Source organism: Delphinus delphis, chromosome 10, assembly GCF_949987515.2.
Source record: "Delphinus delphis chromosome 10, mDelDel1.2, whole genome shotgun sequence".
Lineage (NCBI taxonomy): Eukaryota > Metazoa > Chordata > Mammalia > Artiodactyla > Delphinidae > Delphinus > Delphinus delphis.
The window spans coordinates 78168909-78187333 of NC_082692.2; the positions used below are offsets into that span (position 1 = coordinate 78168909).

General features: G+C 43.7%; 1 protein-coding gene across 2 annotated transcripts in view; it reads left to right on the forward strand.

Moving 5' to 3' along the window:
• Positions 1-18425, forward strand: part of ATXN7 (ataxin 7) — a 139540-nt gene that overhangs the window by 34528 nt on the left and 86587 nt on the right. For both annotated transcript variants that reach the window (XR_011246647.1, XM_069541163.1), the window contains exons 3-4: positions 5390-5716; positions 5955-6023. Coding sequence is in view for 1 of the 2 variants with exons in the window: in XM_069541163.1 (XP_069397264.1) it covers positions 5401-5716; positions 5955-6023 (385 nt within the window). In the remaining variant the exon portion in view is untranslated. The remainder of the gene's footprint in view (positions 1-5389; positions 5717-5954; positions 6024-18425) is intronic.

An 18425-nucleotide genomic window follows, 5' to 3' on the forward strand; every position in this document is an offset into this window, starting at 1 on the left:
AACCACTGCACCACCAGGGAAGTCCCACATCATTTTATAAATGAGGAAACAGGCACAGAGAAGTCAAAATTTCCCCAGAGTTATACAGTAAATAAGTGGTAGAACTGGGATTCAGCCTGGGCATATTGGCTCTAGAACACCTGTTCTTAACTGCTGGGCCCATAAGATGGTAATACTTACCATCACTTCAGTGAAAGCTGATGGGTACAAAGGTGACATAGGGAATTATTTTTAACAGTGTGTTTAATCTTTGCATTTTAGTGCATCTGAGGCAGTGCGCTAGAACTATGACTATACAGTCAGCCGCTTTTTATAGCTAAATGTTAGTCCATTTAGCTATTTTTTCCATTCCTTTCCTATAACTTAATCCTTTCTCTCTCTTTTTAAAAAAACTCTTTAACCTGAAGGCTTTAAATGAAGATTTTAAATGAAATTTGTCAATCATTCAAAATTACAGGCCGGTATTAAATTCCTAGAAACATTTGGGCCTTTATTCAGTTTAAAGTTACATGTTAATACCTTTTTATAGGTGTATTGTTAAATTTTCTCTCTTTTCAAGCGGTTTGCTATTACTGGTGAATGATTCTTTGGGAGAATTTGTAGCTACGCACATATGATTAAGAAAACAAACCAAAAATTCAAAGCTTTGAACTTTTGGGCAAATGACACAGTTTATAGAATGACTATGCATACAGGTTAAGCCTTTAAAAAGATAATTACCTTCATCCTTTAGTCTCCACTTTTGCAACTCTCCTTATTATTCCTAATTTCGCATTTGATTGTCAGCAATTCTAGCCACCGAGCTGATGAGTTAAATTTCTTCCACTCTTCTCTTCTCCCCCTTCTGGAATACTGATGTATTTATAACAGGCTGTAAGGTATTTCACTAGAGGGAGCACAGTTAAAGAGGGGCCTTGCCTGCCATACCCCTTATGCAGAAGAGAGCCCTGGCTCTGTCTCCAGAAGAAAGAAGGAAAGAGATAGGTGTGGTCAGAGGAGGGAGAGAGGATATGAACAAAGGCACAGCCAATTTTAGGAGGAGATAATGCAACCCAAGGCAACACATTCCTAATTTAGTGGTTCCAAGTTTCTTTTTACTCAAATGACTGCAATCCTTTGGGGTTGATGATGGAGAATCTCTGTTATCAGCCCTGTAATTTGCACCCATAAATATACTGTAGTTGCTGGTTTTCAAGTTTATTAAAATGTTGTATTGGGACTGGTGGTTCTTTCCAAATAAAAAGGCTGGTTGTGTGGTGTCTTGCATCTTAGGCAAGTTTTGGACAGTTTCAGCCATTTTACATTAAACCGAATTTAAAGATTTTGTTATTGTTGTTGCTGTTGTTTTGTTTTGTATTTAGTGATGCCTTTGGCCTTTGAACAAAGCATTTTACAAGTGAATCTGCTGTGCAAAGAATCCTTTTTGTAAAGAGAGACCTTGTTACCCTGGCACCTACTGGGAACATCCCTAAATTTGGATGGTGAAGTAAGGCCACCTTTTAAATACATCCCTGGAAGGGATGAAATACTCAGAACTTGGCAGCATTTCACTTCTGACGGCCTAGTTCTTAAGCCACATACAGTCTAATTGGTGGTGACAGCTTTTTCCATAAGAGCATTTTGATTAAAATTAAATTAAAAAATTTCCCCTACTTCTCATTCTTCTCACATCCTCAGTGAAATTACGATGTTGTGTTTACTCTGGTGCCTAGCAGAGTGCCTGGTATGTGGTAGGTGAGCAGGAACGGTTTGATAAATTGAATCCTCATTACTCAAACCTTACAAAACATATCATTTATCTGTACAGACAAATGCTGAAGATCTTCAGAACTATAGGACATCATCAGAAGTACGCCGGTAGGAGAACTGATTGATAGCATACAAGGAACGCTATTACATGAAAATAATTATAGTAAATGAATGTAAATTGTATTGTTCATGTTTTAAAATATTTTTTGGGTGCAGAGGAGGGGGTTTAGGTTAAGAAGTCATCAGGTTCTTTATTATAAAACCAAGTGTTTGAGTTTCTGTCGTACTCTTGTTTATAGAGAGTGCCCTTTGTATAAGAACACTTTTTAAATGTTGCCCAGATTTGAGTATCAGACAACTGTACTTTCTCAGCTAGCAGTTTTGGCTTTTGTTGGTGACTCATTCAAACAGTTGAGAAACCCAAACCAACTATGGATATCAGAAACTGCACGTTCTGGAAGGGGTTAGGACTTTCTCATGGGTGAAGAGAATGTAGTAAAATGCATTGGCTGCAGCAGAAGAGAATTGGTAGGGAGATGGCCAGGAATTGCCTGTCATTCTCTTGGTGCTCGCATCTTCTTCAACTTGGTGACACATTTCTTAGATGAGAATAGATCTGAATTGCTCTGTGTGATATAAGATACTTGTTTATAGTGTTCGTTTTGTGTTATTTTGTACTTTCCATGGATCTTTTTATGCAATCCTCAGAAACCTGGCTTTATCTCTGTTTTACAGATTAGCAAACTGAGATCCAAGTAAATTAGGTAACTTGCTTACGTTACACAGTTTGTAAGTGAAAGACCCAGTATATGAACCCAGAAAAAATTCACAGGGACTGGCTCCAGAGCCCTCCCTCATTTTCCTTATCTGTAAATAGTAATACAACTCCTACCCTACACAACTGAGAATATTAATAGAGATAATGCAAAAAGGTACCTACAGCAATGCTTGGCACCTAGTAGGTGCCCAATAATTGATAGCTGCTATTAGTAACAATTTCTCTTAATAACTATCATAATACTAAGAGGATGTTTAGTATTTTTTATTCTAAGCCCTGTCGTGTTTTCTTTATTAAACCAATCAAAAAATGGGGGGGGGGAGTATGAAACAAGAATAATGACAGAAGTTGAAGTATTATAAATTGCCATATTGACCCCCATTAGCTTGAAGTCATATTAGTGAATCTCGAAGTATTTTCACATGTAAAAAGGGGGAAATCAAGCAGTGTCTTGAGGAAGTAGGACTGTACTTGATGTTTGCCATTCTTCCCCTTATTTTCATTCTCACCCTCTACTCTCAGGGATCAGAGAAGGGCTGTACTCAATACGCAAGCTGTCTTTTTTACCTATATAGCTGGGTGGCCCTAAGCTTTTCTTTTTAATGGCAGCTCCAAATGCCATAAAATTCAAATTTTTGTTTCCCTTAAATGTAGAATTAGAAAATTCAAAACAATTCATAAATTGTGCACTTTAATCTCGGAAAACTAAAAAGTTAGGTGTTTTTATGTATTTCTGTAATTCTACAGATTTTTCAGTGATCTGGATGAAAAATTGAAGGTCTGCATTGGTGACATCCAAGATTGAGGGCCTTGGTTAAGAGTTAGGAACCTTATTACTAAGGGAATTATGTTTTACCTATGCATTTTTTTTGTCATTGATGCTCTTATGTAGGAAGTTAAAGCTTTAGAAATATGGTTTTTAATCCTACCAATCATTTCTACCATTTTTGTTTATTCTGTTTTTTCTGCTTCTTAGATAAGGACAGGAAGCATCCATAGTTTTGGGGAACTTTTGTTTGCATGCAATCCAGGAAAAAATTACGCACTTATTTCTAAACATTTAAAAAATAAATTAATATATATGTGTGTATATATATTTTATTTTATTTTATTTTTCACTAAAGCCTTTAAATTTTGAACCCAAAACAAGCACTTTCTACAGGAGCCCTGCATTGAGTTTAGGTTGCAATAACATTTCCTTATTTTTACTCTTTTTAAACATTTTTATGTTTCTGAGAGTTGGACTTTGTTTCTTTAGCAGAGAAGTTGGCCACCTCTATGACGCCAGATGTTCTAGATAAAAAACCTGAATAAGCCCGCTTTTTCCCCACCTAAAGAAAGCACCTCTAGGCAAGCAGCTATGACACACGTGCCTCAGGAGTGCTGATATTACTGCTATGTGAAACATGATGATTAAAATCATTGTTTCATGTCTCAGGCTGCAGATTTTCACATCAGTCTGAAGGAAGAGTAATGATAAGAACACTTAATCGAAAGTGCTTGATGTGGTCTGCTACAGTTTCAAATATTTCAGGTGCTTTAGTTCATTAAGTATCCCTTTATTTTATCATCTTTACCCATCACTTGAGCAAAAGCTTTGCGCGCAGTCTGTGTATTGGGGAGGGGTGCTAAGTTGTGTGGGCCAATGCTTAATTTAGTGAACAATATCTAACAGAAAACAGTATTTTCTAGGAATGCTGTACCTACACCTAAACCTTAGGTTCCCTCCCTGCCCAGGCAAAGACAATCATAAAGAGGGAGACCAACGGCTTGAATTAAAACTAAACTAGATTTGGGGGGGGGGGTGCGGGGCGAATGAATCACTTCTAGGAGCATTGGAAAGAGAAATAAAGAAATTTGGGGTAGTGTATCCAAAACAGGTAAATGGATTCGCCTCGGTCTCTCTCTCCTCCACTCCATTTTACACTGATTTCATGGTCTCCTCTTTGCTGGACGAGCTCAAATACCCCGGGAGCACGCTGTGACCTCCCGTGGTGGGCTTAGGGCCGACACCTGGGACTGCACCTGGGCCGCATTTCCTCGCCTGCCAGTGGTTTCCTCCACGCCAGGCTTCCGCTCGGCGGCGGTTTCCCATTCATGCTTTTGACAGCCGTGCGGCCGCCCGCGAGCGGAGATCCAACTGCTCCCTGAACCGGCCCCTGCGCCCCAGGTGGGACCCCGGGCGGGAAGGCCCTACGGCGACGCCGCCCGCTGGTGCTCCGGGGCCAGCCGGCCGGCTTCTCCATAGGTGGCTGCGTTTCCGACTTCGCCCTGGCTCCACTCCGGGGGATTGACGCGCAAACTTCGCCGGAGCGAGCTGAGAGGGTGGGACCGGCGAGGGGGAGGAGGCGGCGGGAGGCGCCTCCGCTTAAGGGAGCCGGCCGGGCGCCGCCGCTCGGACGGACGCGCGGACGGAAGGGAGGAGCGGGGCCGCCGGGCCCGGCCCGGGGATGCAAGCGGCCTCAGGGTGGGCAGCCCGAGGGCCGGGGGTGCATCTTGGGCCTCCCCGCCGCGGCGGAGCGCGGGGCTGGGGCGGAGGCAGCTCGGGGCGCCGGCCTCCGCGCCGGCTCTCCGCGGCGGAGGCAGGCTGGGGATCCTGCGCCGCGGTGGCGGGTTGCCGGCGCTTGTCCCCTCCCCCGAGGGGCGCCGGAGTCGAAAGCGAAAGCGAGCCCGCGCAGCGGACTTTGCGCCTGGGGCGGGGGGTGGCCCGGGAGGAGACGAGCTGGGGGGCTGGGCGGCTGGGGGCGCTGTCAGCGCGCCCCACCCGGCCCGCGGGCCGCGCACGCCGCCGGAACTCCCCGGCGCCTCCTTAAAAGCGGCCCCCGCGCGACTCTTTCCCCCCTTTTTTTTGTTACATTGTAGGAGCGGAAAGAATGTCGGAGCGGGCCGCAGATGACGTCAGGGGGGAGCCGCGCCGAGCGGCGGCGGCGGCGGGCGGAGCAGCGGCCGCGGCTGCCCGGCGGCAGCAGCAGCAGCAGCAGCAGCAACAACAGCAGACTCCGCAGCCCCAGCGGCAGCCGCCGCCGCGGCGCCTACGGCCGGAGGACGGCGGCCCCGGGGCCGCCTCCACCTCGGCCGCCACCGCAATGGCGACCGTCGGGGAGCGCCGGCCTCTGCCCAGTCCCGAAGCGATGCTGGGACAGTCGTGGAATCTGTGGGTCGAGGCTTCCAAACTTCCTGGGAAAGACGGTGAGTGTCCACGCCTTCCTCTTCCCGCCCGCTCCGCCCCCCCACCCCCGCTCCCCAGTCGTCTGACCCTTCTCCCCTCCCCCGTCCCGTGACCCGCCCCCCTCGGGGGTCAGAGATGCTATCGCTCGGTTGGGGAACGCGGAGGTGCCCGCACCTACTCCGTGCGTGCGTGAGCGTGCGTCACACTCCCGGCCACTGACCTGCCTCTCCCCTCCTCCTGTGTGTGTGTATCTCCTAGGGACGGAATTGGACGAAAGTTTCAAGGAGTTTGGGAAAAACCGCGAAGTCATGGGGCTCTGTCGCGAAGGTGAGTCCAGCCCCCTGGAGGAGTTTGTGCAAGGCTAGGGGAAGTACCCCGGCCGGCTAACCAGGGCGGGAGCTCGAGCCCACCTGACCCGCTCCGCCCCCGCACGCGAGGATGCTGTCTGAGGAAGAAGGGGGAGGACTGCGCGTTTGGAAAATCCCGTTTCCGGGGGCTTCCTGTAACGGGGAGCGTCAGGAACCCTTCAGTGGAGGCCTGGCTGGGTGCAGTTTGAGCGGCGCTCCGTGATGAGCGCTGGGGAGCAGCAGTGATTTTAACCCAGATCCCTTCGGGTCTGACCCCCTTATGGAGAAACAAGAGGAGTGGAGGAATTGTCAGCTTCCGAAAGCTTTTCCACGAATGTTTTAGGGGGCTCTGAAAAGGAAACCTTGCCACCTGAAATTTATTGCCGGCAATCAAAATGAATTTTGAACTTTAAAAAAGGTGACACTTTACCTGTGCAGCCTATTTCTATGGGATTTAAGTTAGAGTTTTATCAAAAGGATCATCACAACTGAGGAGCTCTTGGTCGGATTTTTTTTTTCTTTTACTTTTTTTTTTTTTTTTGAGCTGCCAAAATCAGCGAGGCGGTGGGGGTGAAGAATTTTATATGGTGAAACAAGCCTTTAGTGCTCTTAGCTAGTGAAACCAGAGTCTAGTTATTGGTCAGTTTTTAATAAAACTGGTAGAGGGGTACTCTAGGGAAATAACTAGTTAAAAGTGTGCCTCCAAATGAAAGGTCAGGTATCTAGGAACTGTCAGACCTTTACTTCAGATTTTCTTTTTCTGTGAATAGTCGCCTTTGCTGGCTAATGCCTCTGCTAGGCCTTGGCACACTGTGGTCAGAAAGGACTTCTGAAGCCCAGTCAATTTTAGGTTCAGTTCAAGCGATTCCTTCAGTAGCAGTACGGACAAGGACTTGAGTGAGTTTTTGGTATCCAAAATACTGAGTTTATATTCCCAGTGCAATTTTAATTCTCAGCGTGACCATGTATTTTGGTATAGTTATTGTCAGGGGCCCAAGAATAGGTACAACTTTGGCAAGTGGAATATTTTAAGGTCCAGAGTTGGCCCATTGTTATTCTGTCTCCGCAGTTACTTCTTGTTTTTAGTGCCTGTGTTGCCTCCACGTTCACTGTTTTGGTTTCTTTGAACTGGCCATTTGTTGGCCTCTTGGCACTAGGAGGAAGAGTAATACCAGTGGCAGCTCTCTGAGAGCTTCCAATTGGAACAGATTAGAGAGCAAAGTAGTAGATTTCTGAGAATGAGAATTGCTGTTTGAGACCAAAGGAAAGAGAGGGAAAGCACAGGACTTGCTGGCAATGTTGCAATAGGAAAAATCAGTTGTTAGTCCGGTTTTAGTGTTGAATTGGCAGCCCGCCTGGGCTTAAAAAAATTAAAATCACTAGGTGGTAACTCATAGGAAGCAGTTGGAGTAGAGCTGTAGAGGACCTGACCTGCTCCTGTTCTTAGTTTCTTTCTCTGGGTGTGGATGCATTTCCCATAAAGGGTTTCCAAATCTGTGTGAATACAGGGTGCTAATTATTGGTAATTCCCCTATAGAGGATGAGTAAGAGGATGAGTATATTGGTAATTCCCCTATAGAGGATGAGTAAGAGTATAGAGGATGAGTTGCCCAGCGTTTCACTGGGCAACTTGGTCTGGATTGAGACCCAACCAAATTTAGTTGCCTGGACCCACTTTTTGCTGTATTTATTATTTTCAGTTGGGACATAGTCATGAGTGGATTTTACCAAGAAGATCTAGGACCTCTTAATTACTTTATTCAGGCACAAAGGCATCATAGATTATTTGGTTGTGTGTGCTTCTGACCTATCAAATTATTTGTGACTGTTAGAGGTGCCATTTTTGTGTAGGCTGCTCTAACCATTCAGAGGATGCTGAAGCAGCCAGGATGGCTGAAACTCTGCCTGCCTGTTTTGAGTAGAGACTGAAGTTTTTAACTCAGTCAGTTCTTGATTCATTTGTGACTTTGTGGATTTTCTGGGACAGTTTAAAAATCCAAGCATAAGGATGTTCAGCACCTAACACAGTGGGCCTTTGTTTTTCTAACAAATAGTTCATGTCAGGCTGTTTAAGAAATGAAGATACATTTTTAAATTATCAAATTATTAGACAGTTATCCTTTGTCTTTGGTTGAGATTATCTACTACCAAGAAAACGTGTTTTGGAATTAAATTTATACTAATTCCTCTTGTCAGCAAAGTTAAATTGGAAAGAAATATGTAGATAAATTGATAATGTGAATGAAGCACTCAGTCAGAAACTCCTCATCTTGGAGGATATTGAGGAATACTGGCCAGACGTTTCGAATTCTCCAGTTCACAGTTGTGCATCTGAGAGTTGGAAACCTGGGTGTAAGATTAAGTTGCTTAATATTGCATTTTACCTTTCAGAATCTAGCTTTCCCCTTTGTAAAAGGAGATGATAACACCTACTTCCCTTGGTTGTTAATAACGGTTGACATTAAATTAGATTATGGAAAATGACTTTACACATACTAATTCCTTTCAACTCTTTTAAATGCTGGTAATCTTAGACCTGATCTCCTAATTTGGTATTTGTCAAGGTCAGAGGTTTTTAACCTGGGGCTTGAATGGGCTTCAGGGGGTCATAGTTCCCGTGAAATTGTATGCAAAATAGTATGTATGTCCACTTTCAGGGCAAGTGTTCCCAGCTTCTCTTGGATTCTCAAGGATTCTTCACATATCTCTACCCCCAAAATTCAAAACTGCTAAGCTAGGATCTCTGCCCTTTTTTCTTTTTGCTCCTGTAGCTTATTTTGGCCAGTTTCCTCATGTGAGACTGCCCAAGGGTTAATGCTGTGGGAGAGGTCGGAACTATAGATTTAGATGGAAGTGAGATTATTAGTGGTTTAGCTAATATGTCATCCCCGTTTTCCTATTAGCTCAAGTAGGTAAATGTTAAGATAAAATTTAAGCTATCTTTCAGAGGGCAGCCTATTTTTTATCTGCATCCTCACATTTTTATTACCTTGTTTTATTCTGTAATTTGTAATATTATTTGATGGCACATTTGGTTTTAGTGGAAAAAGATTGATAATACAGTTTTAACTTTTTCAAAGACTAAACTCAGAAGAAAAATACCTTTATTTAAAGGTGATTTTTGAAATTGTAGATTTAACAAAGTAATGTTTAGATGAAATTAATTGGTATGAGTAACTGACTAAGGTTTCCATATTAGTACCTGAAAATGTAGGGAGCCTTAAAAAATAAATACATTAAATGCCTTAACTTCACAGCAAGTTGAAACAAAATGTAAAGTGTTATTGTGGGAGTCAGCAGTGGAAATACGACGTTTTCTTTGGGAAGTCATTCCTAACTTCTCTTGCGCCCGCTTCTTATACAACATCAACAAACCCAGTACTCTACCTTCCTCCAAACACTCTATCACCATTTGAAAGTGTGTGTTATGTGATGGCTCTTTTATTAGAGTGCAAGCTCCCAGAGGACAGGCTTCTTATTGACCAAGATATATTGAGCTCCTGCACATTGTTTGTGTTCAGTGAATATTTGCCCCCAAAATGAATGAACTGGGCTACTAGGAAGACTGAAGAGTTCAAATGACCAATTTTCCATTGTGTTGTGACTCAAAAACAAGGTACCTGTTCTGTGGCGAGATGCACTTTCTGGCCCCAGGGGAGGCCAGGGACTGTCTTTCAGCATTTCCTGTGTCTCTGTCCTGAGTTTAGCACTCCATTTACACTTTCCAGAAAGAGTGCAGACAGGACACCACCTCTCTTATCTCTGATACTTAGGCAAGGGAGTAGGATGGCAACCTAGAGGATATCCACACTTGATGACAGTTGACCTCCCTGTCAAAATAACAGGGACATAGTTGAGCCTAGGGCAAGATGGAAGAGAGGTTGGTTGGCATCTACAGGCAGCTGGTTAAAAAAAAAAAAAAAGACTAGGAAGATGGGTAGCCTCAGTCAACACGGACTGAGTCAACATAACAATACCACCTTTTTCTTTCCTAGGGAAAAAAAAATGTTCATAGTGAGTTAACTGAAAACAAATTAGGTATTGGTGCCAAAGACTATTAAAGTAACTACGTTATAGACATAAAACTTTTTCTCTGAAGTAAAGAGCTCTTCTGTTTTTCTCTAGGGTTTCCCTTATGTTTTTCCCCCCAACTTTTCCTTTGGACAATTTGAAATGTACAAAATTAGAGACAGGATTTTAATGAGCCTCCTTATATCTTTACTACAGCTTAAACAGCTAATGAGTCCCTGCCCAATCTTGTTTCATCTCTGCTGAACTCCCCACATGTCCCAGACATCATTTTTCTTTTGGTTTTCTTTTTTGTGCTTGCATGGACTTAAGGTTGTCTCCTGCAAAATGGAGCCTTCCTGTACTCTGCGCCTTCTTTTGAGTCAAGCCCGGCTGCCATTTGTGATCCCCTCCATGAGTGTGTAAGGGTTCTGCAGGTGGCAGGGCTTGCAGTCGGCCGACATCTCAAGTAGAGACTGAAACTAAGCCTCAGACAGGAGTCAGTGCGATCCAAGTTGACTGCATCAGAATCGCATTAGCATATATTTAAGGAGAGCATTCGGATGATTTGGTTGCGGATCACCCACACTTGACACTCCCTGGATGAGTGCTAGGGCTGCAGTAGTCAGTGTCCTTGCTGACAGTTCCTGTTTGTAACTTTCTACCTGTAAAGTCGGCGCCAACCCAGGAGTGAGAGCCCCGGTAGACCTAGAGAGACACTCCTAAGGAACGATTCTTTCCCCTGAGTGTGGCTCCTTAGCATTTTACCGCAAGCTGCACTCTAGCTGAGAATGCTTTTTACATTGTTGAATGGTTGAAATAAAAACTTTCGAAAGAAGACGATTAGTTCATGACCTGTGGGAAAATATGTAAAATTCAGCTGTCAGAGTCCATGAGTAAAGTTTCATTGGAACGTAGCCACAGCCCTTAATCTACTGACTGTCTGTGGCTGCTTTCTCCATGCAGTGAACCATGGGGCTGAGTTAGGTGCGACTGAGACCATACATCCCACTAAGGCCTAAATTCACCATCTGACTCTACAGAAAAAGTTTGCCATCCCTGTTTTAATGGGTTTCTTGGTTAATGAAGGGCCATTCTTTCTGCAGAATGTGATTCTACTACTCGAACTTTCTGTTTTGAGGGGGAGAATCTTCAAAATAGTAAAAACCACTATTAAACCCAAAGTTAATTCAACATTGAAGAAATAATGTTGAGCTAGAAGGAGATACATGTGAGAGTATAAGGTTTTGTGTAAGAAAGTTCCTATTTTTGTCACTTTTTTCATTCCCTGCCGCTTTTCTAGGGCATATACCTGTTTCTGGGCAATGCAAATATAGAACATCAACAGAGCTGTTACTGTCCCAGCTTCCCAGAGCCTTTGACTGTGAGGATGGAGCTTGGCTTCTCTTAAGCTCCTGTATAGTATGTAAATCCTCAGGAGAAGGAATCTAGAACTTTCATGGGATTTTCTTCAAAAGGGTACCTGACACAGATTCTTGAGAATTTCTGCCCTTGAGTTGGATTAGAGAAGCTGAAGCCCTGTTGGAGGCCTTGGAACTTGACTTACAAGGCAGATTCTCCAGGAAACACATCTACATTTTGATTTATAAAGAGGGCATACTGAATCCTTTGATCTCTCATCTTTGATTTTGTGCTTGCTGGGAAGTGTCACACCTGGCACAGTCCATGCTGAATTCTTCAACCTACAAGGCTTCTCAGTAAAGGAAACCATGCACGTTTCCTGTAGTAGCAAGGGGCTTCCAAGCTGAATGTACTCCATTTACAGTTTTGATTGGTTCTTATGAACTCTGATCTCAGGAGGGAAGCATGGGGAATTTATGCCTCGTTATTGAGTATGACCTACATGTTATGCGGTCTGATTTTTCCCTTATAACAACATCCTGCTTCCTCCTGGCCACATCTCACGATATTCCTACATGTATGTGGACAGCTCAAGTTCAGTGAGAACTTTTACTCTGTGTCAGCATAGGTTTTACCTTATGTATTCTTCACAGCTGTCGTATGATCTAGGTATTAGCATTATCCCCATTTTACAGATGAGGAAACAGAGGCCCAGAGAAGTGAGATTACCTCACCAAGAACACAAAGCATGTAAGAGACCCTGGAACCCATATCTGCCTAACTCCACAGCTCACATGCTTTACCCTCTGCTGTGCTGAGCTCATTCCAGAATGTGCACCTGCTTTTCATGAGCCGGAACAGGTTGCTGTGACCTTTGTTTTCCTCCTCTTTGGCTAGAAATACTGACTTAAAAAAAAAAAAAATTTTTTTTCTTTTTTTTTTTTTAAGTAAAGAGATGAAGAACCCTTTCTTTGGTGTGCTTTACAGCACTCTATATGCTGTGTTTAGCAGTTCTTTCATAAAATCTCTTTTTTTGAGGAGGAGGGGAAGTATGCACAGTTTGCATTAGAAGTAATTGGCTTTTAAAAAAAAGATTTAAATGAAAGCTAAAGTTGCAGCGGATAGCAAACACAATCATCTGGGATTTGTACCATTAAAAAAAATCCTTTAAAAAAAAGAAGTGAAATTCCGCTGTTTAAATAGCATTTCAGTGCAAGATTGCTTTTAATCACATTGATATTCAAAGTTTATGGCAGTATTTTTAATAAATGTGCTCCTCTGATTATTAAAGTATTTTTTCATTGAAGTTCTAAGAAGAAAAAGAAGCCTGTTAGTAGACTTAACAGTTGGAGTTACTGTACTTTTGAGAGGAAGGCAGAAGATTACATTTATATTCATCTTGTACAGCAGGGATTATTATAAATGAGCAGAAGAAGGAGAAGAATGATTTTTGCATTTCAGGCATTTATAACATAAAACTGGATGCAGTATTCTTGTTCCTCTTTGTGATAAAGACCTTGCTAACATCAAATACTTTTTCTCTTATATGTAAGCTTCTGGCAAGGAGAAAGTAATAGTTCATTATCAATTAGACTCATAATCTTAAAAACAGAAAATATTCCCATCCCAGGTTATACAGATGTTTTCCACAATCCTGAACTCCAGTGAGGCAGTTTAAAAAAAAAAACAAAAACAAAGATTGCATTTAACCAGTGGTCCCAGGCTTTTATATTTCAAACCAGAAAGTTTCTGAAATAAATTGGGGACCAAACAAAGGGTTGCTAGCGTTTTATAATGTATATAATTAGACATTATAACATATAATTCTTATCATCATAGAAGTGTGAGGGCCATTGTTTTAGAATAAAGAACAATCCTTTAAATTTGAAGAAAGTTTAAGTTTGGGAAGGACTCATTGCATTGTCCTCATTTTTCACATTTCCTTGTGGACTTTTTGGAGCTCAGTGTGTATTTTGGTGTTTGATAATCACTGCTTTAAATCAGCTTCCCTAAGTGTCTGTCTTGTAACCCTAGTAGGTGTTATGCAGAAAACCGGGTTCCATTTTGTAAGTTTGCAAAAGATAACTTTAAATACAGGCTATACTGAGAACTCCAGTTCTGGAATTAAACAAACCTGGGTTCAGATCTCAGCTCTAGTAGGTGAGTAACTTGAGAAAGATTTACATAGCTTTGCTAAGCCTCAGTTGACTTACCTGTGCAATGGGAATCGTAGTACAGTAGTACCTCATAGTGACTGGGAGGATGAAATGGTATAATACGGTTTCAGCCTTTTGTATGATGTCTGGCAGAGCAACTGTTCAATAAACGTTACTTGCTAATTTTATTATTTTTGTCAATCATGAAAATGCGGCGACACGAGCATGCCTCTAATCAAGTGGTTTGCCAGGACTCTCGGGAGCAGCAGGAAGTGAAATGCTAGTTTTCCTTTTGCAGGCAATTTGTAGGCAGTGAGAGGACACCTCAGTGTGCTCAGGATATCAGAGCATAGCAAACGAACCCAAGCTCCCAGCTTTCACAGACTCTAGTGAAAATGAGAAGGGGGGGGGGGTTGACATTGCTTGTTTCCTCCTTTAGTCAGTCTCTTGACTTGCAGAGGGAAGCCTAGTGTGGGGATTGACTTTCCCCTGCTTGTACAGAGTTGCACTTGCTCCTCTCCCGGAAGCCTGTAGTTTGTGTTTCTTAGAATGTTTTACAAAGCTCTTTTTCTGGGCAAGAAAGGTAAATTGCAGCCACCAGAATAAAGTCATCCTCACTAAGTTGGGAAATGGGTCAGAAATAACTGAGGCTACTATTTTATGATTTTATGTATGTGTGGTGGTAGTCACGGGGTTTTCTGCCTGATGAGGGAATTTTAAGAATTGCCTTTCAGTTCTAGGAAATTTCCGTTTAAATTAGAAGCAGTTCTCCATTTAACTGACCTTGTTCTCTTTGGAAACTATATAGACAGATATGTTTCAATGGAAAAAAATTGTTATTGAACTTAATACATATTCATTGGAAAGATTCTGCTAATAATTTCACTAATTTTTTCCCTACTAATGGTAGTATGTAGCCATCATTCTCTGTAATCCCACTCTAGGCCAGTTTCGAGTCTTCAGTTACAGGATTTGGACTTAGGGCAATTCATACCTGATCAGGGACACCCATGTAACTACCTTGGGCACTTACTGTATACTTGCAGCCTGGTCGTTTCAGTTTCTGTCAAGGTCCAGACTCTGTCCTTCAGCAGGCCTCAGGATATTTTGTCCAGCCATGATTCCTGCCTTGAGAATCCTCTGGCTGTTTTGCCTTTGTTCATTTGCTTTCATCCCACAGACATTTGACAGGCACATTCTCTGTGCCTCTTGTGGGGTTAGAGTCCAAGGGTATAACTGCAAACAAGAAGGCACAGTCCTGTCCGGCAGTTGGTTAGCAAGTGTTGATGGAGTTACCCACTAAGTGCCAGGTTCTCTTGTGGGTGTTGGGATAGAGTGACACAAGTTAGAAAGAGCCCCTGCCTTTTAGTGAAGCGAGACACAATAAATACACAAACATTTTTGAAGGACATTGCGTGCTGTAAAGTCAGTAAAGTAGGCTAATGAGTTGGCGGTGGAGGAGGGGGAGTTCAAGCTAACATGATCAGGGACGGCTTATCTGAGCTTTAACATTTGAACTGAGATGGGAATGGTGAGAAGGAAGTGGCCACTGGATCATGTGGAAGAAGGCGAAAGAGGGTTCCAGGCAGAAGGAAAAAGCAAGTATGCAGCCTCTGAGGTGGGCATGGAGCAGAGTAGAGGGAGATGAGGCTAACAAAGATCAGATAACAGAGGCCAAGGTCAGGAATTTGGGTTTATCCGAAGTGTGATGAGAGCCTACTGGGGGGTAGTAGCTTCAGCAGGGAGTGGCCTGATCTCATTTATGATGTGTAAAGACCACTGGCTGTTGGATGGTGGATGGATTGGAGAGAGGGTATAGGGACCAGTCAACTAGGTGAGAGGTGATAGTGGCTAGAGCCCGCTGATGGTGCTGGCAAGGCAGAAAGGCTGTCCTCTTAAGGATGTATTTTGGAGGTGGAGTTGTGTTTTTTTTTTATTGGAGTGTAGTTGCTTTACATTGTTGTGTCAGTTTCTGCTGTACAGCAGAGTGAATCAGCCATACGTATACATGTCCCCTGTTTTGCATTTCCTTCCTATTTAGGTCACCACAGAGCACTAAGTGAAGTTCTCTGTGCTCTACAGTAGGTTCTTATTAGTTATCTGTTTTATACATAGTAGTGTATATATGTCAATCCCAGTCTCCCAATTCATCCCACCCCCCTCCCTTTTCCCCTTGGTATCCATACGTTCATTCTCTATGTCTGTGTCTCTGTTTCTGCCTTGCAAATAAGATCATCTGTACCATTTTTCTAGATTCCACACATATGCGTTAATATACGATATTTGTTTTCCTCTTTCTGACTTACTTTGCTCCATATGACAGACTCTAGGTCCATCCACCTCTTTGCAAATGACCCAGTTTCGTTCCTCTTTATGGCTAATATTATTCCATAGTATATATGTACCACATCTTCTTCATCCATTCATGTGTTGATGGACATTTAGGTTGCTTCCATGTCTTGGCTATTGTAAATAGTGCTGCAGTGAACATTGGGGTGCATGTATCTCTTGGAATTATGGTTTTCTCTGGGTATATGCGTAGGAGTGGGATTGCTGGGTCATATGGTAGTTCTGTTTTTAGTTTTTTAAGGAACCTCCATTCTGTTCTCCATAGTGCCTGTATCAATTTACATTCCCACCAACAGTGTACGAGGGTTTCTTTTTCTCTACACCCTGGAGTTGATGATTTAGTGAAGAATTGAATGTGGATGAGGGAGAGAAGTAAGGATTGGAATCTGAGGCTTGAGCAGCTGAGGGGTACCATCTAATGAGCTGTGGAATGGTGGAAAATCAGGAGTCTCAGGGTCAGGAGCTCTGTTTTTGGCCACACTGTGTATCCTCATGCAGCAGTTGAATATAGAGCCTGGAGCTGGTGGAACAGCCTGGGTTGGAGCCACTGGGTGAGTCTGTGTCATCACTGTACAGAGGGCATGGAAAGCTGGGGGACAGGTGAGTTCCTCTCAGATGTGAGTGTCAGTAAAGAAAAGAAGGGAGCCAGTGGCTGAGCCCTCATTAAGGGGGTGCGTGGGTGAGGGGGAATCAGCAGGAGGGGTGAGGAATCACCAGTGAGGGGGGAGGGAAACCAGGTGAGTGTGGTGGTGTAGGATTCCAGAGAAGAAACACAGTAAGTGAGGAGTGATGGCCCGGGTCCCATGCTGCTGTGAAGTAGAGTAAAACCAAGCCAGGGAATTGATCTCTGGCTGTGGCAGTGTGGAGGTCGTTAGTGACCTTAATCAGGAGAGTCAGGGAGGCAGATGCCTGGTTGGAGGGGAGCTATATGACCAGAGCTGAAGTGGAGAGGGCAAGTGGGGGCAGGTCTTGAGAGGGTTTTGCTTTAAAGAGAGTGGAGAAATGAGTTAAAAGCAGGATGGGGGCATAGATAAAGGCAATAAAGGGAAGGTGTGTTTTGTTTCATTTTGTTTCATGTTATTTATTTTGGATAGTATTAGGGCACATTTGTCTGCCACTGGAAATGATCCAGGAGTGAAAGGTAATCGATCACATGTGAGAAAATGGATAATCACGAGGATAATACCTTGTGATGGGAAAAGGCCATGGGATCACAGCCCAGGTGGATGGGTCAGTTCTGGGTTGAATCAGAGACTTTATTCTGTTGTAATGAGAGGGGGAGCACGTGGATCAGTTGCAGGTAGGGATGTGGAATTGTGGGAAGATAAGGTAGGGAGTTCTTTCCTGTCATTTCTGTGACGTAAAAGAGAACATAGGAGGTTATCAGTTGAGTGTGGGTAGGAAGAAGAATTTTGTATGTCTTTTTCTTAAAGTGTCTAGACAGGGCTGATGGGGAGGTGTTACCCAAGTAAGTGGGCAGTTATGTAGCCTTTAGAAGCCTCCCATGGTGCTTAGAAGAAAATCAAAACTTCCTAGCAAGACCTGTGAGGTCTTGGATGGGTGGGAGTGTGAGCCCCCAAAATCAGCGATCTCAGCAACTTGAGGGAGAGTAAAGTCAGAGCTCAGAGTGGGGAAGCAGTGGTCAGGCAGGGAAGGCTTCCTGGAGGCGGTGAAGGGGAGAGTTGGAGCTTTTGTTAAGCCACGAAGGAGGAGTTAGCTGGTGTGGTATGGGAGCAGCCTCTGCGTCCGTCCGGTGTGGGGGGGTGGGGGGGGTGTATTTAGGGGGTGGGGGAGCCTGGAACTTCGCTGCAGTCCTGGAAGGGGAGTGCTGGAGGGCAGGAGGTAGAGCTCTCCATGCACCAGGAGGGAAGTCATCCTGAAAAGAGGTTTGTACTTTGTCCAGAGGGTGGCCTCTGAAAGGTTGCCATGGTAGTAATATGGATGTTGAATTAGCAGTGGCTGAGGTAGAAGCTGGAGGCCAGTGGGGCCTGTAGCCTACCTCCTTATGTGAAATCCTCAGGGGTATAGGTAATCATAGGCTGAGGAAGTGAGGTTTCAAAATATAGCTTTAAAATCTAAAGTAGATAGTTTCTCCTTCATAACACACTTCATTGGTGTCTGTTTCTTTGTGTTCAGTCATTGATTCATTGATTCAATGCGTATTAATTGAGCACCTACTTTGAGCTAGGTATTCTAATTTTCAGAAAAACAGCAAACGTTCTAGAGCTGTCCTCACAGAGTTTCTATTTTTGTGGGCGAGAGGCAACAACTTTTAAAAAAGTGAAATATAGGGCTTCCCTGGTGGTGCAGTGGTTGAGAGTCTGCCTGCCGATGCCGGGGACACGGGTTTGTGCCCCGGTCCGTGAAGATCCCACATGCCGTGGAGTGGCTGGGCCCGTGAGCCATGGCCGCTGAGCCTGCGCGTCCGGGGCCTGTGCTCCGCAATGGGAGAGGCCACAACAGTGAGAGGCCTGTGTACCGCAAAAAAAAAAAAAAAAAGTGAAATA